Raw genomic sequence first — 25,132 nt, 5'->3', positions numbered from 1 at the left:
CTCTCAGGTTCAAACAATTCTCCTGCATCAGCCTCCCGAATAGCTGGGATTACAGGCACACACCACCACACCCGGCTAATTTTTGTATTTTTAGTAGACACAGGGTTTCACCATGTTGGTCAGACTGGTCTCAAACTCCTGACTTCAGGTGATCCACCTGCCTTGACCTCCCAAAGTGCTGGGATTACAGGCGTGAGCCACTGCACCTGGCCAGGAAATTTTAAATCTTCAAACAATTTCAACATTCAGTGCACATAAACAGGAGGAAAAGAATATTTGTTTCATTAAGATGAACTCCACCATTCCAAGCTATGTGAATTAAAGCAAAGCCCCACATATAACTGCTCCACAGTTACAAAACTGGTACATGTCCGTATCCTATACAAGGCTATGTCGAATATCTGTTAAAGCAAATATCTGATCATTAAAAAGATAAAAAGAGAAAGGTGACATGGATTAGCAACAAGGAAGAAGAAAGTCAAACTGTGTCCCTGGAACAGGCCAACTCCAGAAGGATTAGTACACATTGAAGAGTCCAGTTATTCCTTCGATACCACCTTACAGGATGTTCACCTGTTTGCTGTTCTTCTTCTCTTCTGTATTTTTCTTATCATTCTTTTTGTAAGCATCAAATGTGGAAGGGTCAACACTGTATAAACATTCAGTCCACTTCCCATAGAGGGCACAGAGCTTCTTTTTGCTGTCAAGAAAAATGGAAGTTTAGTTAACAAACCAGTGTTTGTTTTTTGAAAGCCGACAGCACCCGGTATTCCCATGTGGACTCCCAGCCAAGTCCTAACCAGGCCTGACCCTGCTTAGCTTCTAAGAGCAGATGAGATCAGGCACGTTCAGGGTGGCATGGCCGTAAACTGTTTTGCTATAATTGAAGATTACTATAAAGGTGTGTACGAATCAGATTTTCTATTATTTTTATTTTTTGAGACAAGGTCTCACTCTGTCACTCAGACTGGAGTGCAGTGGTGTAATCATGGCTCAGTGTAGCCTCAACCTCTTGGGCTCAAGGGTTCTTCCCACCTTAGCCTCCAGAGTAACTGGATCCACAGGCATGTACCACCACGCCTACCTAATTAAAAAACATTTTTTTGTAGAGATGGGTCTCACTATGTTATCCAGGCTGGTCTTGAACTGGCTGCAAGCAATCCTCCCCACTCAGCCTCCCAAAATGCTGGGAATACAGGTGTGAGCCACTGTGCCCAACCAAATCGTGTTCTTTAATGAAATACACTTGTAGAAGAAAGATTTTTCAACTTATCAGAATGCTCGTTTCCTAGGTTATAGCAACGTTTGTTTGTTTGCTTTTTCTTTGAGACAGAGTCTCGCTGTCACTCAGGCTGGAGTGCAGTGGTGCAATCTCGGCTCACCGCAACCTCCGTCTCCCAGGTCTAAGCGATTCTCCTGCCTCAGCCTCCGGAGTAGCCAGGATTACAGGCTCCCACCACCCCACCCAGCTAATTTTTTTGTATTTTCAGTAGAGACGGGGTTTCACTATGCTGGCCAGGCTGGTCTCAAACTCCTGACCTCGTGATCCACCCGCCTCGGTCTCCCAAAGTGTTGAGATTACAGGCATGAGCCACCATGTCCGGCCAACAATATATTTCAATACTGACATTTTATCTAGTGAACAAAATGTATACTATTCAACATTTAAAATGGAAATTTTACCTTTTATCTTGAATGTAGCCTTCAACTTTGTGTAATTCCTTACCAAAAAGGCCACATGGCTTAAAATTCAACACACATTTGTCCCCAGTCCTATAAAGAAAATAGTAAGTCCGGATTATCATTTATTACCAATGCAGCAGGAAGAAAAATAACTGTGATAACTTTTCTAGCAGCAGCTACTGTTTACGGATTTTGTGTGTGCCAGGCTCATACTAAGGTGATAATGATTAATCCTCGACTGGTAATGTTCCCACCATAACGAAAAGAGATGGGAGGTGCAGAAAGAATTAGTGACTTGCCTAAGTTAACAAAGTAGAATGGGTGCCCAGCTCCTTCTAGTAACTTCCATGCCCCATCTCCTTTGCCCCTACTAAACAAAGGAAGCAAAATGAACTGAGATTGGAATTAAGGTTCACAGTCTTCCTTAGAGACGTTAATGAACCCTCTTTATTAAATAAATGGACTCCTGGTCATTTAAGAGTTAGCTCTATTGCCTGATTGTTAAATTTCCATCAGCCTGTTCTAGAGCTTTTCTTTAAAAACAAACAAAACAAAAAAACTGAAGTCCACTAAAACTGCTTGATGAAAGCGAAGGAACGGATGAAGTGCCCGAAGGTGCCTTACCTGTGGTTTATGATTTCCACATTGCCGTACTGTTCGATCCAGAGTTTACCCACAATAATATTATGCACACAGCAGGTGGGATTTGTCCACGTATATGCCTCATTGTGTCTAAAAAAACAAAACCAATCCCAAAAAAGTAAGTGAGAGGTATCACTTTATTTAAAAAGTGCACTTGCTCCAAATGCCGCTACTCAGGATAACAAACTAGGCTGCTCGAGATCGCTAAGTCCTCAGAGTGTCAAAATTCTATTGATGTTAACTCACAGCAAAATTCAGATCATTTGCCCATTATTTCTTAAAAGGAAGTAACAGCTTAAGAAAAAATTATATACTTCCACCAAACTCCAAATAAACTACGTACATAATCATTTTAAGCATTCAAAAGTGTCATGAAACATTTTTAAAAAGCTACAGACAGAAAATAAAAAGTATATTTAGCACTTTCTAGAGAAAGTACCCTCCAGCTCACCAAAGGGAAAAACTCAGCTATGTGAATAAACTCTGACTTTATAATCCTATATAGCTAGAGGAATAGAAATCACTCTACCATAAAGACACGTGCACGTGAGTGTTCACTGCAGCACTTATTCACAATAGCAAAAACATGGAATCAACCTGAATGCCCACCAATGACAGATTGGATAAAGAAAATATGGCACACATACACCATGGAATACTATGTAGTCATAAAAAAGAACGAGATTCATGTCTTTTCCGGGAATATGGAGGAGCTGGAGGCCATTGTCCTTAGCAACCTAACTCAGGAACAGAAAATCAAATGCCACATGTTCTCATTTATAAGTGGGAGCTGAATGATGTGAACTAATGGACACAAAGAAGGGGACAGACACTGGGGCCTGCTTCAGAGAGGAGGTTGACAGGAGGGAGAGGATCAGAAAAACTACTGGGTACTAGGCTTAGTACCTGGGTGATGAAATAATCTGTACAACAAACCCCCATGACAACAGTTTATGGATAGAACAAACCCATACATGTACCCCCAAACCTAAAATAAAAGTTAAAAAAAGAAAAAGTTTTATTATTCGTTTATTTTTTTTTTTTGAGATGGAGTCTCACTTTGTCATCCAGGCTGGAGTGCAGTTGTGCGATTTTGGCTCACTGCAACATCTGCCTCCCAGGTTCAAGTGATTCTCATGCCTCAGCCTCCTGAGTAGCTGGGATTATAGGCACACACCACCACGCCCAGCTAATTTTTGTATTTTTAGTAGAGTCAGGGTTTCACTATGTTGGCCAGGCTGATCTAGAACTCCTCAGGTGATCCACCTGCTTTGGCCTCCTAAAGTGCTGGGATTACAGGCATGAGCCACTACACCTTTGTATTTTCCTTAGATATGTGTTTTTTAATTTACATAAAATTCATTTTTGTTGGTGTTCAGGTCTACATTTGTACAGATCTTTGTAACCACCACCAACACAATCAGAATCCTAAACAACTCCTCCACCCGCAAAGACTTCGCTTATGCTTCTCCTGTAGTCAGCTCTTTCTCCACTCTTAATCCCTGGATCTCTAACTCATTCCTGATCCCCAGCAACTAATCTGTTCTCCATTGCAATAGTTTTTCCTTTTCCAGACATCATATGCATGTAGATTACCTTTTGAGATTGCATCTTCAATTTGTATAATGCACCTGAAACTCCTGTGTTGGTCTACGTGTCAATAATTCATTCTTCCTTTGTGCTGAGTAGGATTCCGCTATATGGATGTGCCACAGTGGCCATTCACCCACTGAAGGGCATGTGGGCTGTTTTCAGTTTTTGGTGATGATGAATAATACTACTATAAACATTTGTATACAGGTTTTGGGATGAACGTAAGTTTCCATTTCTCTAAGGTAAGTATCTAGGAGTAGGCTTGCTGAGTCATGCGGTAAACAGTTAACTATATAAAAAACTGCCAAATTGTTCTCTGGGGTGGCTCTACCATTTTACATTACAACACCAACAATACACAGGTTGAGCATTCCAAATTCAAAAACTGGAAATCTGAAATGCTCCAGAATCTGAAACTTTGTAAGCATTGACATGACACTCAAAGGAAATGCTCACTGGAGCATTTCAGATTTTGGAATTTTGGATTTGAGATGCTAAACTGGTAGGTATACTGCAAATACCCCAAAATCTGAAAATATCCAAAATCCAAAATGCTTCTGGTATATTTTAGAAAAGGGATACTCAATCTGTATGAGATTTCTAGTTGTTCCACATCCTTGTTAGCACTTGGTATTGTCAATTTTTACAATTATTTTGATTTTGGACATTATAATAGGTATATGGATAACTCATTGTCATTTTAACTTTGTAGTTATCTAATAACTGATGCTGTTGAACATCTTTTTTAAAATTTTTATTTATTTTTTAGAGATGAGGTCTTACTCTACCATCTAGGATGGAGTGCAATGGTGGATCACAGCTCACTGCAGCCTTGAACTCCTCAGCTCAAGTGATCCTCCTGCCTCACCCTCCCAAGTAGCTATGACTACAGACATGTGCCCCCATGCCTGGCTAAATTTATTTTATTTTTTAAAAGACAGAGTCTTTGTTGCCCAGGCTGGTCTTGAACTCCAGGCCTCAAGCAATCCTCCTGCCCTCCTGCCTCAGCCTCCTAAGTAACTGGGAATTATAGGTGTGAGCCACTGCAATCAGCTGGCAGCATTTTTTCGTGTGCTTATTTGCCCTATATATATATAGCCATATATATATATATATATATTCATGTGCTTATTTGCCATATATATATACTTTTTTTGTGGTTTTTTTTTTGGTGAACTATCTGTTCAATTTTTGCCCAATTATTTAATGGGTTGTTCTTTTTTTTTTGTTTCAGAGACAGGGTCTCAACTCTGTTGTCCAGGCTGGAGTGTAGTGGCACAATCATGGCTCACTGCAGCCTCGAACTCCTGGGCTTGAGCGATCCTCCCACCTCAGCCTCTCAAGTAAATGGGATTATAGGTGCGTGTCACCACACTTTGCTATTTTTAAAATGTTTTAGTAGAAACAAGGACTCACTATGTTGCCCAGGCTGGTCTCAAACTCCTGGGCTCAAGTGATCCTCCCACCTCAGCCTCCCAAAGTGCTGAGATTACAGGCATGAGGCACCACGCCCAACCTTATCATTTCTTATTGAGTTTTAAGAATTCTTTATATAGTCTGGCTACAAGTCCTTTTATGGCTATATGATTTGCAAATAATTTTTACTATTTTATAGCTTATCTTTTCATTATCTGAGCAGTATCTTTCAAAGAATATGTTTTTTATTTCAATAAAATACAATTTATCAATTTTTGTCTTTCATGGGTTGTAATTTTGGTATCATATTCATAAGAGTTCTTTGCCTAATCTAAAGTTGTAAGATTTTCTCCTATGTTTTCTTCCAAAAGCCTTAGTTTTAAATTTTATTTTAGCCTATGATCTATTTTGAGCTGATTTTTGTAGAAGGTGTGAGGTCTAGTTTGAGGTTCATTTCTTAACATATAGCCGTCCACTGTCTCCATAGTACAGACGGTTGTCTGTGGAAAGGACTATTCTTCTTAGCTGTATTGCCTTTGCACCTTCGTAAAAATCAAGGGACCACATTTCTGCATGTCAATTTCTGGATTCTCTTCCTTGCTGCATTAATCTATGCAGTCTTTACTCTGGCCACAACCACACTGTCTTGATTACAACAGTTTTAGTGTTAAGTCTTAAAACTGGGTAGTGGGAGTCCATCAATTCTGTTCCTTTTCAAAATTATTTTGGCTATTCTATGTCATTTGCCTTTTCATACAAACTTAGAATCAACTTCTCTATATCTATTAAAAATCATCTAGGGATTTTGATTTGGAGTGTGGTTCACACAGATTGCTTATAGATCAGTGAGGGGAGAACCAACATCTTAACTATAATTGAGGCTTCAAAATATATCGAGGCACATTACTCAGGTAATCCTGGATTACTTTCAACAGTATCTTGTGGTTTTCAACATACACATCCTGTAAATATATTGACATATGCATTCTACCATTGAGCCTATCCCAGTTATTATATTTCTATTACTATACTTTCAGTACTAAAATTTCGAAAAATACCATTTTATTTATTTTTTTGCTAGAATGTCTTTCTGCTCCTTTGAGAGTGTCCACCTTTCTCTTGTGGAGCTACTTTACATCTCGGATACAAATGACAGTATCTGGATCAGGTTTGGGTTGGAGTATGTTGACTGCCTTTTCTATTTTAGTTCCTTGAGATCTTCCTGTTTCTGGGTATGCTGAATGATTCTGGACTGTATTCCGGACACCTGATTATTATGAAACCCTGTCCTCTTAACCTCTTCTGGAGAATATTGATTGTTAAAAATTTTGTTTTAGTAGGCAATTAACAGAGTTTCAGGCCAGAAGTCCTGACCCTCCTCCTGTGGGCTTTGATTCCAGTGTCAGTTGCATTCTCAAAGCCTCTGTAGTGCTGCTCAGGTTCACCCCTCAATAGCCATCCAGAGACCTGGATCTCAGGCCACCCAGTATTTCAGATCCTGAGGCCCTTGTGTACCCTTCTGGGTCATTTCAATGCATGTATGTAGGGATGATCTTAGGAACTCATACACAGCTTTAGGGGATCCCTTTCTTGAGCTCCCTCCTCTTTGTGGTTTTCCCAATACTCTTAGTCACCAGGGGGCCCTTCCTCTGCCCTCTGTCTGGCAAGCTGGGGTTTGAGCCTCTCTGCTCTGTCCTGTATCTTCCACAACTAGGTCTTCCTCTGGGGCAAAGAAGTAAAAGAAAACAAAGAAAAACTAGTAACGGAAAAACAAGTACTGGGATTATAGGAAAAGAAAGAAAAACAAGAACAGAAATACAAGTGCTGGGATTACAGGGATTCTCTCACACTCTTTGGACCCTAGAGGTTCCTTTATTCGGTTCCTCTGGCCAAAGAGAAGGACTCTGTCTGAGTTTGAGGCACATGTGTGATTGCCACAGCCACCGTTGCTGCTGGAGTGTAGCTACAAACCCTAGGGCTTGCTTTGGGGCAAGGCTGTGAGATAAAAATAAAACAGGATTTCCCCTAGTCTCTACTTCCTGCAAGGGTATCTTTCTAGGTCCTTTAATTAGAAAGAGAGAGTTACTCTTAGAACTTTTTCTGTCTGCCTCCAATGCCCAGTTCTGCAATTTGCTGCTCTGATTCTAAGCCAGGAGATTTGAGAGAAATATATAAAACCAGTAAACTCACTGCCCTATTGGTCTTCAGGTTTTAACTTCTCTCTCCAATCTGCCTGCTACTATTTACATTTCAGAGTCCTCGGGTTGTTGCTTTAAGTCTTCTGTCCGGGTGTTTCTAGCTGTAATCAGTGTTAAAGAGATAGGGTATTGTATGCTGATTCTATCCTAACTGGAATTCATTGTGGATTTAAAGCTCATCTTGCAGAAGAAGAGAACTCCCAATTTATCTAACGCCTAACATGCACCACAATTGTCATTTCATTATTTCTCAGAGTGAATTCATTTTGAAAGATCTTTAAACAAAACATTGGCACAAGGATATAAAAAAGCATGTTTCATAAGAACTGTCATGAAGCAATTAACTCCATCGATCTTAAAATAGATCCCAACACCAGAGTCAAACATCAAGTTCAACTATTTACACATACCCAGATTAATTAGCAATGGCTACTGCCATGTTTCTCAAATTCTTTCACATAGAGGTAGATAGTTTGCACTATATGAAAGCTGTTTCTTTTTCCCCAGCTTTTGAACAATAAGGTCAGGTGAGTGTGCATGTCTACAGTATCAGGTAGGTATATATAAAAAGGGTTTAATGGCTTAATTAGAACTCACTCAAGGAGCTCCAAGGTGATGGTTCCTTTGGGTTCCGCTTCTACACTCTTCCCCCAGAATTTCAGTTTGGGATAGATTGAGCCATGAAAGATGAAGTCATTGTTTAATCCTTCAGCGTGAAACGCACTGATTGGTGGGTGATGGCTGACTTGTTCCGAGATAAGTCTAAATCCAAGGTCATCTCTTAAGATTAAAAAAAAAAAAGCAACATTATAATTAACTCTATCATTAAACATGTACATAATTGCCCTTTCAAGTAAACGATTCTTTTGTGTGTGTGTGTGTGTGTGTGTGTGTGTGTGTGTGTGTGTGTGTGTGTGTGTGTGTTTTGAGATGGAGTCTCGCTCTGTGCTCAGGGTGGAGTGCAGTGGTGCGATCTCGGTTCACTGCAACCTCTGCCTCCCGGGTTCAAGCAATTCTCCTGCCTCAGCCTCCTGAGTAGCTGGGACTACAGGTGCCCGTCACCATGCCCAATAATTTTTGTATTTTTAGTAGAGACAGGGTTTCACCATGCTTGTCAGGCTGGTCTTGAACTCCTGACCTTGTGATCCACCCGCCTCGGTCTCCCAAAGTGCTGGGATTACAAGCATGAGCCATCGCATCCGGCCAACAATTCTTTATTCTCATTGCAATGAAAGAACTTAACCTATGAGAAATTATACAAATGCAACCCAAACCACCAAATCCAATGTTGTAATGCTAACTACTTGAACAAATTAAAATAAAGAACAGCCACATGAATTTGAATGATTTGCATGAAAAAATATTATGTAAATTTAAAACATATTATTCCTGTTACATTAAAATAGAGAAATCTAATGTGTCCACTTTCAAACATCTAGGCAATAAATGAGGTCAAAACTTGTGCAGAGAAGAAGAGGAACACATAGAAAAACTAAAGCCAAATAAAATTCCTTAATCATGTATAAACAAGACACAAGCTAGCTCAAGTAAACAGACCTGCACTTACAGATGTAGTCATTAGCTTATGCAAACAATATATACTTATGCTAATAGGTTTTATTAATATTTTTTATAAAGAGATGTTTTTATAAGAGGGTCTCACTGTTGCCCAGGCTGGAGTGCAGTGGCTAATCATGAGTGCAGTCCCACTACTGACCAGCCCCGGAGTTTTGAGCTGTTCCATTTGTGACTCCCTCTCCTGGGAGGTCACCATATTCATGCCAAACTTAGTGTGGATACCTCACCAGCAGAGCGTACTACAGCCCAGAGCTCCTGGGCTCAAGAGATCCTGCTGCCTCAGCCTCTCAAGTAGCTGGGACTACAGGCATGTGCCACCATACCCAGCTAATATATTTTAAATGATTATTTTTAAAAACTTGATCATATCTTATGATCTACATAAGGAGAAAAGGAGGGTAATTAATCCCATGTAATCAGGAATACTGAAATCCTTGCAATTATTTCTTATAATGGTACCTTTTATGTATGTTTCAATATTTTTTGACAGTCTCTAAAATAGTAAGTATCCTAGAAACAAACATCAAAATTGTTAACTTGCTCCAGTTATATATAATTGTTATTGGCCATGACCAATACGTATGTATTTCTCCTCTTCATCTGCAAGGCTATATAAAGCATGCGAGTGAAAGGCCTCACCGCACTAATTCATAAGTCTCTCCCAGCAGTGGGTTGAAAGGCTTTCCAGTCCGTTCCCACTGAGAAGCAACAGCAGATACAGCAAACGCAGCTACACACTGTGGGACAGAGCATGAGAACAAGTCAAAAATAGCTGAACTCGCTCTGCATTCTTTTAGGAACTAAAATTTTGCCGAAGACAGTAATTTACGAATTATTTTGAGGAGTTTAATTACTTTGGAGTTTTAACATGGCTCTAGCAGTGGAACATGGAAATCTGGATATTCAGAATGAAAATTACTTCGAGTCACTTCCTATAGTGTTATTCCCAACCATGGTTTTCATCACACTCTAACAGGGCTTCAAATCCTCTCAAGGACTCTTAAAAAACCAAGTCCAAACTTAGGTTTAATTCATTTAATATTTTTTATAAGTAAAAAATTTCTCCAGGATTGGGGAGAGAGATATAAAACTCCACACCTTAATTGGTGTTAAGTCCAATGAGGTTGGAAAATGCTGATTTATAGAAATGAAAGAACAGAAAGCCTCAGTTTAGAATGCTCTTGCTTTGCTGAAGGGGAACAATGCGCCTACTATACTCGGCCTCTACCCAGTCCATCCATGTACAACACAAACATCTTCCATCTAAAAAATTAAAAAGTGCAGTTCCTTGCTGTCTCTTAACATATAGCAATGGATATATATTTACATACACAAGTAAGTACAAACATATTTTTCAATTTTTTTTTTTTTTTGTGTGTGTGTGTGTGTGTGTGTGTTAACCTATTCTTGGAAATACCCCAAGAAAGTCTGGAAGAAGAAAGGTTCGATTCTTCCCTCAACACAACTCTACTTTCTTTCCTTTTCTTTTCTTTCTCTTTTTTTTTTTTTTTGAGGTGGAGTTTTGCTCTGTCACCCAGTCTGGAGTACAGTGGTGCAATCTTGGCTCACTGCAACCTCTGCCTCCCGGGTTCAAGCGATTCTCCTGCCCCAGCCTCCTGAGTAATAGCGATTACAGGCGCGGGTCACCATGCCTGGCTCATTTTTGTATTTTTAGTAGAGACGGTTTCTCCATGTTGGTCAGGCTGGTCTCGAACTCCTGACCTTGTGATCCACCCGCCTTGGCCTCCCAGAGTGCTTGGATTACAGGCATGAGCCACCGCGCCCAGCCAACACTACTTTCTAAACTAAAGATTTAGAAAAAGCCCACTAATATCCAGGTTTGCTTATGGGCCACCTCCCGTTTCTCCTATAATACTCATTGGTCTTTGCATGATGGTGTCACCCTGACCAGAGGACACTCCAGACATGCAACTAAGCTTTGATAACATTTCCCAACCTCACACTGAATTTAACACTAATTGTGTGAACGTGTGTATGTTCACGGCGGGATGGGTACAGAGGTCTCTATGCCCTAGACCTTTTCCTCCCTTGGCTCATACCTGCATCCTTTCCACAGGATCAGAGAGTGAACTGGCCTTGTGGATGAGGTAAGTATGCTCCATGTATTCAGTTAGGCGCTGTAGGAAGCTCAGAGGCTCATTAAATATAACTGGCATCGTGATCTTGGATAGTTCCTATTTAACCAGAAAATTGAAACTGTTATGTCCAATATACATAGCAAACAAACCTACTGTTATCTTTACATAACATCCTCCTGGAAAGGACAGAACAGCAACTAGCAACCCATGACATTTCATAAACATTGGTTCATTTTCACAAAATCCTTCCAGAGCACCTAATACCATGGAGTATAACCTTCTAGGCCTTGAAGGAGGAAATACAAAGACTGCCCAGTCTCCTTGGCTTCAGGGAGCTCACTATCTGCTGGCGAGCGAGAGCGGATGACTATTAATCAGTCTGCCTTACATCAGAATTAGGAAATGGGAGACAAAGGCGATGGAGACAGAGCAAAACTCTTCATAGTGGTGTAAAAAGAATTAACTGCAGGGCCATTAATGACTGGAGAAGACTCCAGTGCCTTGAGTTCCTACATAAACAAACTGAAACCCCTCCCTGTCGACTTAGGCTTCACCAATCAGAAACCGCCAAACCTCTATCTAGGGACGTGACACTTTCACCAATTGTATATAGTTTTTGTCTGGCTCCCTCAATGAACACCTCCCAAAAGCTCCCCTTCCTGCCTTCTCAGTGGAGTGTGGAACTGCTTCAGCTCTGGGGCTGTTCAAGTCATGGATTGCTGTCTGTTCAAACATATGTGTTAAAACTTCAATATGTCTACATTTATCTTGTAACAATGGGCTAAAGATGAACCACACATACCATTTCTTCTGGGTAATTTTCCAAAAGAAATTTCACAGCTTTTGAAATGACAATGAAATGAAATGAAATGATAACACTGAGCTTATCTGAGCACATTAATCCAGTATAAATTATGGTCTAGGGTACTAGCAGGCCACTGCATGTTTTACAGAACAGATTTTAAATTCTGTCTACCAGAATGCCGCCACAACAGTAGACTCTCAAAAATAATTTAACAATTAGGAAGAAAGTTTCTGACCTGAACTGCAGCTCTTCAACTCTGTTTACCATGTGCCACCAGCATGTAATATTCTGGTGAGGCCTTTACAAAATTCATTAAGTAACACACTTATCTTGGTATTTACTGGAATATTCCAACGATCTTCCCAAACTTCTAGCGACCATTCCCTTGGGAATCAGGTCTTTTATGAGGCCTGCTGGCTGGTCGTGTGGGCAGGTGAACAGTCCTGAGGTGCAGTCAGGCTGGATGCCACCTGACTTAGCTCTGACTTTTCCCCCTAAATATCCACGTCCCATTGAGCTTTCAAATTAAAAATAACGCAACCTTCGCAGAATCGAAACTGGAGCACATTCAAAGAAAATAAGCTCATTCATTATCATAAAATACTGCAGCACACAAACAGACATGTAACACCTAAGCCTAATTAAAAGAAAAGGTAAATTTATTGCTGCCTCACTGGGGAGATGAGGGAAAACGGGAATGTATACAGAGAAATAAAAGAAGGCTCAACTACATACACTCTAAGAGCTCATTAAGCCCAGAGATTCACTGCTGGGGACAAGTCAAAAAAAAAAAACTGGGACTGCCAAGGCTTGTCTTAATTGAAATGTCCCATCCTCTCTTTCTTCTTTTTTTTTTTTTTTTTTTTGAGATGGAGTCTCACTCTGTCACCCAGGATGGAGTGCAGTGGCACGATCTTGGCTCAGTGTAACCTCTGCCTCCCAGGTTCACGTGATTCTCTTGCCTCAGCCTCTATAGTAGTAGCTGGGATTACAGATGCGCACCACCAGACCCAGATAATTTTTGTATTTTTTTTAGTAGAGACAGGCCAGGCTGGTCTCGAACTCCTGACCTCAAGGGATCTGATCCTCCCACCTCAGCCTCCCAAAGTACTGACATTACACGTGTGAGCCACAGAAGCTGGCCTTCTTCTATTTTTCAATAAAAAATATTTTTTTTCTATTAAAAAAACTAATTGGGAAATACATAACTATCTTAGTATAAAATATAATAACATTGAAATAAAAACATGAAAATATCTCTTTACTTCCCTTTCCTACTCCTCTCCCCAGAGACAAAACAACACACACATACGCTACACCATCTTGATTTATATTCACACTTTCTTTTTCTTTTTCTTTTGAGACGGTGTTTCGCTCCTGTCGACCAGGCTGGAATGCAATGGCATGATCTTGGCTCACTGCAACCTCCACTTCGCAGATTCAAGCAATTCTCCTGCCTCAGCCTCTCAAGTAGCTGAAACTACAGGCGTGTGGCACCACGCCCAGCTAATTTTTTGTATTTTTAGTAGAGACAAGGTTTCACCATGTTGGCCAAGCTGGTCTCAAACTCCTGACCTAAGGTGATTTGCCTGCCTCAGCCTCCCAAAGGGCTGGGATTACAGGTGTGAGCCACTGCACCCAGCCAAGATTTGCTTGTTTTAATGCGTGGCATCAGCTCTACGTACTGACACTTCCGCTGTGTTCTGGGGATCTTTTAGGGGGGTCTTACACACATGTAAGATCCATACATTGAGTCTTTCAAGTTCTTTGTAATCACAGGATAGTGTAAGGGTAAGACCACTGAACCAGACTGAGTTCCACTGCTGGGTTCACCATTTACTAGCTGTGTAGCTTTGACCAAATTGAACGCTGTTCCAGTTTCCTCATCAATAAGTACTAAGTACTTATTGATGAGGAAATTGGATATAATAGTATCTATCATAAACTATCTATCATATAATATAATAGTGTTATAATAGTAACTATCATAAAGTGTAGTTCTGGGCACATTAGTAATGCTATATATGTGTTTATTAAATTTAAAACAAAGTCCATATATGTCCATATTCATATATCTTTAAGAATACAGGCAAATATGGCTTTTAAGTAGAAGATTTCTCTAAGTGGAGTTTCTGGGTCCAAAACGCTCATTTAATTTTTTTTTTTTTTACAGATAGTACCAAGCTGAATGCTTTCCAAAATGCCTTTACCAATTTATACTCCCAGCAATGCTGCATGACAGTCAACATCTCTGACGCTAAAAGAGGTGTATTACTTCCAATTTGTTCCTTCTGTCATGTTCATGCTTTCATTAAACACATATTTAACTGAGTGCCTACTATGTGCCAGGTGCTGGAGTAAAAGCCCCATTACAAACAACCACTTGACCTGGAATGCCCTGTTCTCTTCCCTTTATTCCTCTACATCCTACCCAGATTTCAAGGCCCAGTTCAAGTCTTTCCTCTTCAAGTATTGCAGCACCCACTGATTTGCCACTCCTTCCAACTGCTAGAGTACCAAAATATACTGCTCACGACTGAGCATTTGATCATAGATTAGATTCTATTACCTACTGTTATGGTATGTGTGGTAACCAGCTTATCTTGCTACATGTAGAGTAACACAATTAAGTAGATTTCTCTAAGCAGAGTTTCTGAGTCAAAAGCATGCTTATTTAATTTTTTTTTGATCATAGATTAGATTCTATTACCTACTGTTAATGGTATGCATGGTAATCAGCTTATCTTGCGACAGTGTAGTAATACAACTCCTTGAGAAAGGGCACTATCTTATACCTCGTCTACATTCCCCCATCACCTCAGAGATTGGGGAGCATTGCAGGTGTGACCCGCTCCAGACGCACCCTGCATTCTCACTGTCCCTTGACTTTTCCCTTTTCAGGCATTTGTCACACACTGCACTTCCCGCCTCCTTCAATGGAAAGCTCTTTGAAGACAAAGACTTTACTTAATAATGCATGACGGCTGACACAGCTAAATGCTGAGTAAAACGTTGGTTACTTTTGGAATATTATTCAGCACCAAAAAGAAATGAGTTATCAAGTCAGGAAAAGACACGGAGGAAACTTAGACGGCTATTACTAAGAAAAAAAAGCCAATATGATTCCAATTGTATGACATGCTAGATAAGACAAAACTGGAGACAGGAAAAAGGTCAGTGGTTGCCCAGGGTAAGGAGGAGGGATGAACAGGCAGAGCAAAGGGGATTTTCAAGGCAGGACACTCTGTATGTTACTATAATGTTGGACACACGTCATTACATGAACACAGAACACCAAGAGTGAGCCCTAGTGTAAACTATGACCTTGGGGTAAACCTTGATGTATCGCAGGTTCACCAGTCTAAGAAATGGGCCCTCCTGGTGAGGGACGCTGACAATGGGGAGGCTATACATGTGTGGGGCCAGGGAGTATGTGGGAACTCTCTGCACCTTCCTCTCAATTTTGCTGTGAACTGAAAACTGCTTTATAAAGTAAAAGTCTTTTTTAAAAATAGGCCAGGCGCAGTGGCTCACGTCTGTAATCCCAGCACTTTAGGAGGCTGAGGCGGGTGGATCACCTGAGGTCAGGAGTTTGAGACCAGCCTGGCCAAAGTGGTGAAACCCTGTGTCTACTAAAAATACAAAAATTAGCTGGGCGTGGTGGAGGGCACCTGTAGTCCCAGCTACTCAGGAGGCTGAGGTAGGAGAATCGCTTGAACCCGGGAGGCGGAGGCTGCAGTGAGCTGAGATCGTGCCACTGCACTGCAGCCTGGGCGACAAGAGCAAAACTCCGTCTCAAAAAAAACATTTTTTTTTTTTAAATAAAATAAAATAAAATTAGGCCAAGCATGGTGGCTGATACTTGTAATCTCGCCACTTTGGGAGACCACGGCATGAGGATCACTTGAGCCCAGGAATTTGAGACCAGCCTGTGAAGCAAAGTGAGACTCCATCTCTACAAAAAAATCAGAAAACCTGCCAAGCGTGGGGGCGTGCATCTGTGGTCCCAGCTACTCGGGAGGCCCAGGTGAAGGCTTGCTGCAGCTCAGGAGATCACAGAGTCATGTTCGTGCCACTGCAATCCAGCCTGAGTGACAGAGCAAGACCCTGTCTTAAAAACTAAAATTGTAAAAAAAACTAATTTTGATCAGTCCTGTTACAGAAAATATCATAGTCACAGTCACATGTGATAAAAGAGACTGTAAAGCCAAAAAAGAGTTAAAAAAAAAAAAAAAAGTACAGAAGAGTATTAAGGCAATTAATAAAAGTCTGTAACAATTTTGGATTTACATTATTTGTGTTACTAGGCATTAACAACATTATTGTGGTAATAGTGATATGTACATTTCAAAACTTGTGATTTTTCCTTATTCTAAATATTCACTTTAAAATCTAGAAGAAAAAGGTTACAAAGCAACATGTTCAAAAATAGTCTAGTACTGTTAAATATGTTTTTATAGCCGTAGAAACAAATGCTAGAAGATAGTAACATAAAAGTTAACAGTGGGTATCTCTAAGAGTTGAGGGCATAGGGAATCCTAATAACCTTCCTTATGCTTTTCTGTATTTTCCAGATTTCCTAAAATGAACATGCACTCCTATTCTAATCAAGGGTAAAACGAGATGTTACTTTAAAACCTAACAATAGGCTGGGCGTGGTGGCTCACGCCTGTAATCCCAGCACTTTGGGAGGCCCAGGAGGGCAGATCATAAGGTCAGGAGTCTGAGATCAGCCTGGCCAATATGCTGAAACCCGTCTCAACTAAAACTACAAAAAAAAAAACATTAGCTGGACATGGTGGCAGGTGCCTGTAGTCCCAGCTACTCGGGAGGCTGACGCAGAAGAATCACTTGAACCCAGGAGGTGGAGGTTGCAGTGAGCTGAGATTGTGTGATTGCACTCCAGCCTGGGCAACAGAGCAAGACTCCCTCTAAAAAAAAAAAAAATTTATTCATTAAAGAAATGAAGAGCTTTACCTGTAAGTCTAATTTTGAATTTGTTTTTCCTGAAAAATGCTCTAAGGACTATCATATACTCACTGAGGAAGGAACAGATGGACCGGGGCTGACATTTTGGTATTTATGAGATAGCAGTGCTTCCCTCCAAGCAAATTTGCTTTCTCAGGAATACTGGCCTAGGGATGTAATCTTTCAACTCTAAAGTAATGGTGCGTGCACTGCCATTTCTCCACATCCAGCTCCGTGGGACAACAGCACAGCAGGTTGGGGCAGGCAGGTGTCCACAGCCACGGGCTGCTCAACACCGGCCACCCAGGCTTTCCAGGGGTTCCAAGTCAATGACAAAGAGGGTAGTGTGAAGTCTGGAGACCAAGGCACCAAGGATGTGGGTTTATCATCAATTCAATAAGTAGATTTATTTTTTAATCATTTGAAAAGCTCCTAAAATTCTCAAAGGCTCTTTGAATAAAACATTATAATCTATAATAATTTAAACAGCTTTCCATTTCTTTTAGTAACTCAGAAGGAAAGCACTCAAGAAAAGGAAAAGGCACATGGCTGGGTCAAACCACAGAGGGAATGAGAGGCAGAACCCAGATTGCCATAAAAACCACCTGGACCTTCGCAGAGAGTAACATGCTATTTTAAAATACAGCAACTTACTTGCAATTGTATTGCCTCCATCATCTGTAATTATTTTTAAATAATCTTACAATTTTTCAATTGCTAAAACCTACATTTCCCTAGAGAGGCACTGAAAAACTCACTGACACAACGTATATTTTATTTCCTTCCCTCTTAGACCTCTTGGAAATTCATTGATGCATCATTTTCACTTCCAATCCAATGAAGTCTGGTGTTGCATTCTCTATTTTATACAACTAATGTGTGAGTATATTCCAATAATAAGAAAAGCAACAATTCACATTATGAAGATCAAGCTTCAGGAAGAAACACTGCCTAGAATACTTTTTTTTTTTTCTTTTTTGAGACAGCGTTTCGCTCTTGTTGCCCAGGCTGGAGTGCAATGGCGCAATTTTGGCTTACTGCAACCTCTGCCTCCTGGGTTCAAGCGATTCTCCCGCCACTATGCCCAGCTAATTTTTGCATTTTTAGTAGAGATGGAGTTTCAGCATGTTGGCCAGACTGGTCTTGATCTCTTGACCTCATGATCCACCCGGCTCAGCCTCCCAAAGTGCTGGGATTACAGGCGTGAGCCATCGCAACCGGCCTGCCTAGAATACTTCTATAATTGAGAGCTTCAGGCAGCTGGAAAAGTTAAACATTTATGCCCAGCAATTCAACCTATGACCCAGCTAAGAGCAAAGTTTAAATTTATCCATGCAAATTAATAGCAACCAATGATGAAACTGCAGAAACTCCTAGTTGCAATTGCTCATCAGCTGACAAACTGAGAAGGACAGAAGGCTGCTTCTTCACTTCAGCACTAGAGAAACCTGAGAGCAAGGTCAAGTGTGAGCTCAACTGAAACTGGAAATACTGCAGAAATGTCAAGTCTACCATTGTAACGGATAGAAGTGCAACTACTTAAGACCTGGGTTATAGAGAGAAAATCCCCTCAGGTGCTAGGCTAGGTGTGTCTGCTGCTCTGTTGCCCAGACAGCAGCTGTGGGCAGGGTGCTCACTGGCGTGTATGACCCAAACTCTGGTGGGTCCCAGGGCTCTTTCTCCACATCAGCCAGGGGCTGGCGGTGGTCGACTATCCCTTGGATAGAGCCGTGCCTCCTGCAAGACAGAGTTGGCACTGGATGTTTCCTCTACGACACCTCTACCTCCCACAGCTACCGAGGATGAAAAAATTCATCGTTCTTGCATGGTAAGGCCTCGCAGGGCCAAATGTCTTTTTTCCCATCTCATGCTACTCAGTTACCTCCCCTCCACAGCATCTCATCTATTAGTTTATCACTGCATGAGGGGTTCTTGCCACCTCAATACCACTGATTACATGCAGAGCAGTTACTCTAAGGCATCACAGGACAGCTGCCTGGAGCCACTCTGGATGGGCAGTTTGAAAAAAGCCTGCTGCCCTCGTGCCTTCTGTCCTCAGTCCTCACAGACCAGTGGGGAGTACAACAGGGGCCAGAGTGAAAGACACACAGGCAGAAAGAAGGCGCTGAGGAGTAGGAAAAGGGGTTATGTTCATCATGCGTTAACTGAACCAAAGTGTGGGCACCTCGGTGCAACCAGTGGGAAAACGGAGAGAAAAAGATAAGAAAAGCTCTAAGGAAAATGCTAATGAACATAAAGATATTCCTTTTCTAGTCTTCCTGCTTAGGAGCTGAGTATCTTCAGAGTTGGCAGGTGGCGTGAGCCCTCTTGCTGGGGAACTTAACCAAAGGCTGGACAACACCTTGACAGGAATGTTAAGAGATGATAGAGCATGGGCTGCAAGCTTGCACTGGATCACTTGGCATTTGTGGCTTTAAGGGAATCTACTTCCAAGTGCATTTTTTTCCTAGAAACTGACAAGCCTCAGATAGCACCTGGACTGGAGGGACCGGGCCGCTCCTCTTTGCTCATTTCCCCATTCACAGTTGCTCTTGGCTACTTTAAAAACAAAAAAAAAAAAAGCAAACAACAAAAAAGCACTTAATCCCCTACCACCCTGAATCATAGCACAGTATTCATACCTGGAAATGTGAAAACCTCCAGGGCACCATACAGGGAAGTTTAGAAACAGTACTGTTATCAGCAAAGCCTGTTTGACTTAGGAACCATTAACCTACATTAGGGCTCCTTGAGTGCCTGTTTCAGTTAAGGGAAAGACACGACATTAGAAATAGGGTCTTCGGCCGGGCGCGGTGGCTCAAGCCTGTAATCCCAGCACTTTGGGAGGCTGAGGTGGGTGGATCACGAGGTTAAGAGATAGAGACCATCCTGGTCAACATGGTGAAACCCCGTCTCTACTAATACAAAAAATTAGCTGGGCATGGTGGTGCGTGCCTGTAATCCCAGCTACTCAGGAGGCTGAGGCAGGAGAATTGCCTGAACCCAGGAGGCAGAGGTTGCGGTGAGCCGAGATCGCGCCATTGCACTCCAGCCTGGGTAACGAGAGCGAAACTCCGTCTCAAAAAAAAAAAAAAAAAAAGAAAAAGAAATAGGGTCTTCAAGCCATTTCTCCCCAGGCTGAAACATTCTGATTTTAGACCACTGTAGAGTGTGGGGGTAGAAATAACAAATTTTGTTTAACTATCTTGCTGCTTCTATCCTCTGTCTCTCTAGCTGGTATTTATAACATGCCAGATTTGGCAATGCTCCAAATCTGATCTAGCTCTGCATCTATCTTAGAGTTGAAATGCAAGAATAACACAGTTGTCATGGTGGCATATACAGTATCACATGTTTATCTGAATCCAAAAATAATATCACATCCCTTCTGACAGTTACTCTGACCCAGGGATAAGTCTGGGCATAAGGTCTGGCCCCATGGTTATGTGGCAGACATTCTGTACTGGAATGAATGAGCTAAATCTTCAGTTTGTGGGAAACATCTTAAGATTCATGGTGAGATAAAAGCATTTTATCAAAAACATATTGGCAAAGATTTACTTCAGTGAAAAATATTTCAATTTTCTCAACCGTTTCTCAATATTGCAAGGTACAACTGAGTGATAAAAACAGTTCAATGAATCAAGACCAGAGAGCTTGGGGAAAGCTTCTCTGATGTATTTCCCAGAGGCCAAGAATGACTAATGAAAGGTAACAAAATCTTGTGCAAGTTAGAGTTTTTCTAAGTTGTGTTTTTAGTAACACTGAAGGAAGTCCTAATTGAGTTGTTAGCTTATAAAGCACATAAAAAAAATTTTGTTAATATAATCTGACTTTTGGCATATAGCTGAGAAAGGGGACAAAGAACTGAATGACATTATTGGATATTTTTTTAAAAACCCAAAAAACTCCTACTTCCATCTGTCTATTAATATGAGCAAAGCTCTCAATCCTTGCATCTATTCAAAAACAAGAACATAATTGTTACTGAAAATCCTGTCTCATTCAAGCAGCAAGTGATATTCATCTCCGATATCTCAACCCCCAACTGAAAAAAATGCTTTTCAATAACATTTTACCTTTTGTTAATATTTTCACATAATTTTTATATGTTTACAGTTGTAATCATTCAAATATTAATATTTACAAGAATAACAATGCAAAGAAACCTTTAGTACTAAAGTCTTATAGGATATAGCTTTTTAAATTTTAATTTTTATACGTATTTCTGTAATAATGAAGTATGATAAAGTATTGATAAAAGACCCTCAGAGTGTAGAAAAATTGAGTTAATATTCTACAGGAAGGATAAAATGGAAATACAAGTTAAAGGAAACATGGAACTATAAGCTTTTCGATTACTAAAGAACAGCTTGCTCATGTGTTTATTTAACATAATGACAGTGGCAATCAAAACTTGATGGAAATGGTGTGCGGAGGCTTATGCCTGTAATCCCAGCACTTTGGGAGGCCGAGGCAGGTGGATCACGAGGTTAAGAGATAGAGACCATCCTGGTCAACATGGTGAAACCTGTCTCTACTAAAAATGCAAAAATTAGCTGGGCGTGGTAGCACATTCCTGTAATCCCAGCTACTCAGAAGGCTGAGGCAGAAGAATGGCTTGAATCTGGGAGGCGGAGGTTACGGTGAGCCGAGATCGCGCCATTGCACTCCAGCCTGGGTAACAAGAGCAAAACTCCGTCTCAAAAAATAAATAAATAAATAAAAATAAAAGAATGATACAAGACTTTAAATAGTCAGTATTCATGATATACCAGACCTTTGTCACCTCTTGCAATAATCCAGGACTATCCTATTACTTCAAGACATCTAACACACACAAGGTCGGTGTGCGCATGGCCTTGAGCCCAAGGACCTCCTCAAATTTTGTGCTGAGGTCCTGGGGCTGGTTGCCTAAGTCACTGAGCGTGAACACCCACGACCTAACCTCTGGCTGAGCCCCGCTGAAAAAGCCGCTAGAACAAAGGGATGAAGGAGAAGAGGAGGACGGGAACCAGGTACCCACAGGACAAAGGCTTTGAGATTAAAGCATCCTGTGACGAAGGGGCAACGCATGAAGAAACAAGCGAAGGCTTCAAATGACTAAGCAGTGTCAGGGTTAGTTCTCAGGCGCTGGAGATTTGTTTGTTTGGTAAAAGCTTCAGCCACAAAGAGATTTAGGGTTGAATTCCAGTTATGTAAAGTATTCATTTCACGTTGTATAATCTGACATTTTGATAACATAATCCTGCCCAAACAGACTGGGAGAAGAAAAGAAGGATGTCATCAGTTTTGGAAATCTAAGTGGCTAAATGCTATTTGGGAAAGGGTAAAACGTGCAGGTGTGTGGGAGTGGAGGAGACTGGGGCAGAGTAAGCCCAGCTGAGGACGGGACTGCGGGCACTGGGGGCCGAGATGACAAATGCCTGGAGAAGAAACTGTCACTTTCCTTCTGAAGACAAAGTGAGAACTAGACCATACCTGGCAGATAAGCATATGTACTGTGAATCTAGAAAAGCCACATATTTTGAATAATAATAGCATTACACCATAAAACAATATCATCATAGCATATAAATCCAGGGTATTAATTGTTTTAGAAAAAGATGGGATGGGGAGCCTAGTGGAGTGTGGAATTGTGGGGCTGTCACCCACAGGATACTGACACCTGCACTCTGCCCTGGCCGAATAACCTTAGAAAGATTCAGTACAAATTCTATAGTAGCTTAGAGCAGTGTTTTTCAAATGGTGGGTTTGGTTCATTAACAAGTTGTAAAATGTAACGAGCTGGAATCAGCACTTTAATAAAATAAATGAGTATTCCTTTGTGAAACTGATTTTAAGGACACACATATATACATATTTGCATACTGGATCACAAAGGTAAACATACTTAACTAAAAGCATTTGAAAAATACTAGCTCCTCACAACAACAGAGCACAGAAGAGCTGCGGCTAAGTATCGGATTTCCTCTTCTGCTTTTAAGACTTCTTATTAACAAATAAAGAGACTGGGTAAATGGAGGGAAGGGAAGAGATGATAGCTGAAGGTATGCATGTGGCTTCTGGAACTGAGTTTCACCCCTACAAAAAGGACACAAACTGAAGTATTTGGATCAATGTGATAGAATCAGAAACACGCAGGCCGGGCACGGTGGCTCATGCCTGTAATCCCAGCACTTTGGGAAGCCAAGTGAGTGGATCACCTGAGGTCATGAATTTGAGACCAGCCTGGCCAACACTGTGAAACCACATCTCTATTAAAAATGCAAAAATCAGCTGGGTGTGGTAGTATGCACCTGTAGTCCCAGCTATTCGGGAGGCTGAGGCAGGAGAATTGCTTGAAACTGGGAGGCGGAGGTTGTAGTGAGCTGAGATCACACCACTGCACCATAGCCTCTACAAGAGAGCAAGACTCTGTCTCAAAAAAAAAAAAAAAAAAAAAAGAACCAGGAACAAACATGCAGTGGGGATTTTAAAAAAGCTTTCAATTTAAATGTATTAAGACCCACGGATAATACTATTTCTAAGTTTGGACCTATATCCTTTTGGGATATGGAAACAGGCAGATATTAGAGACTGTTGATATCAAAATTTACTTTAAAAATATATTCGAGATCACGCCTGTAATGCCAGCACTTTGGGAGGCTGAGGTGGGTAGATCACCTGAGGTCAGGAGTTTGAGACCAGCTTGGCCAACATGGCGAAACCCTGTCTCTACTAAAAATACAAATATTAGTTGCTTCTGGTGGTGGGTACCTACAATCCCAGCTACTCAGGAGGGTGAGGCAGGAGAATCGCTTGAACCCAGGAAGTGGAGGCTGCAGTGAGCTGAGATCATACCACGGCATTTCAGCCTGGGTGACAGAGTAAGACTCTGACTCAAAAAAAAAAAAACCAAAAAACAAAAAACAGAAAAAGTGGTAATATTTGTATTTCTCTCTCGAGGCTCTTCATTTTCAATCTCTACTGTCCCATAGTGCTTATACTTGATTGTGTCTGCTGCCCGAGAGAGAAGCTTCCTACAACAGTGCCCAAAGAACAGTATTTCCAAAGCTGGTGATTTCCTTTCAATCCACATTAATGAAAATGTTCTTCCAGAATATTCGTCTCCTATGAACCTCAGCAGAAAGAAGTTTCCAAAAACATGACTTCCCCCGAAGATCTCTCTCTATGCTTTGTATCAGTAAGTTCTACAGATACAATTCAAAACATTCTATGAAACCCTTTCAACCCAAACAGCTCTGTGTTTATTTGTAATATTTTGTTTATAATTCAGCATAAGCATTTACTTGTACAAGAAGTTCTGTACCTAAACATAAAAGTAAAACCACATTCTAGAGAAACAGTATCTTTGAGAGCATAGCAGGTACAATCCAACACAACATTATCTCCTATCTTTTAAAAGAACTGTTAGTCTTGATTTAGACATAAACTAGACAGATTGCTGGTCATCTACATGAACAAATTCATAACACCAACACTACAGCTGACACCCAGTGAAACAGGAGACAGCAGGAGAAAGATATCAGACAACAAAAATACAGAAAACTGTGTATTCTATAACGGCCCTAAAGACTAAACCAAATCTGAAATGTTCATATAAACTCCTTTGACCAAATAACCTTAGTAAGACACAGTACAAATTCTATAGTAACTTAGAGCAGCGTTTTCCAAAGGTGGGCTTGGTTCATTAACAAGCTGTAAAATAAATCTGATGAGCTGGAATCAGTATTTCTTTAATATAATAGAAAATACAATTTGTAGTAATGATGAGTATTCTTTTGGAAAACTGATTTTAAGGACACGCATATATACATATTTGCATACTGGATCACAAAGGTAAACATATTTAAGGGTCTGAAAAATACTGACTCTACAGAATACAAATAAATACTAATTTTTGTCTTGAAATTTTCAGTTCCAAAGAGACAAACGTGTGTAACTGTCATCTTACTGTCTATACACATTTGCTTTGTCCTGTTGAATCGTAATTGAAATAAAATTAGAGCTCAAGTCTCATTCTCAGCTGTGATTAATGAAGAACTATTATGTATTGAGCACAATGTTAAAGCAGGGACTGTTCCAGGCATTTTACATAAATTATTTCTCTCTCAATACACCTGTAAGATACAAATCATGATCCTAGT

The 25,132-nt window shown here is 40.7% G+C and overlaps 1 protein-coding gene and 1 pseudogene across 3 annotated transcripts in view; both read right to left on the bottom strand.

The window, feature by feature from the left end:
* OSBPL1A (oxysterol binding protein like 1A) overlaps positions 1–25,132 on the bottom strand; it is a 242,792-nt gene that overhangs the window by 7,917 nt on the left and 209,743 nt on the right. For all 3 annotated transcript variants that reach the window (XM_012445007.3, XM_064379326.1, XM_021673898.2), the window contains 6 exons: positions 11,171–11,305; positions 9,750–9,847; positions 8,130–8,312; positions 2,308–2,415; positions 1,684–1,773; positions 574–700 (listed from right to left, as the gene is read on the bottom strand). In XM_012445007.3, coding sequence (XP_012300430.3) covers positions 574–700; positions 1,684–1,773; positions 2,308–2,415; positions 8,130–8,312; positions 9,750–9,847; positions 11,171–11,305 — 741 coding nt within the window. The remainder of the gene's footprint in view (positions 1–573; positions 701–1,683; positions 1,774–2,307; positions 2,416–8,129; positions 8,313–9,749; positions 9,848–11,170; positions 11,306–25,132) is intronic.
* LOC135276180 (5S ribosomal RNA) lies at positions 752–870 on the bottom strand (annotated as a pseudogene).

Source organism: Aotus nancymaae, unplaced genomic scaffold, assembly GCF_030222135.1.
Source record: "Aotus nancymaae isolate 86718 unplaced genomic scaffold, 86718_ANA_hifiasm-v0.15.2.pri h1tg000020l, whole genome shotgun sequence".
In the NCBI taxonomy this organism is placed as follows: domain Eukaryota; kingdom Metazoa; phylum Chordata; class Mammalia; order Primates; family Aotidae; genus Aotus; species Aotus nancymaae.
Note: the sequence above shows the minus strand (reverse complement) of the source record. Positions and strands in the feature narration are given on the sequence as shown.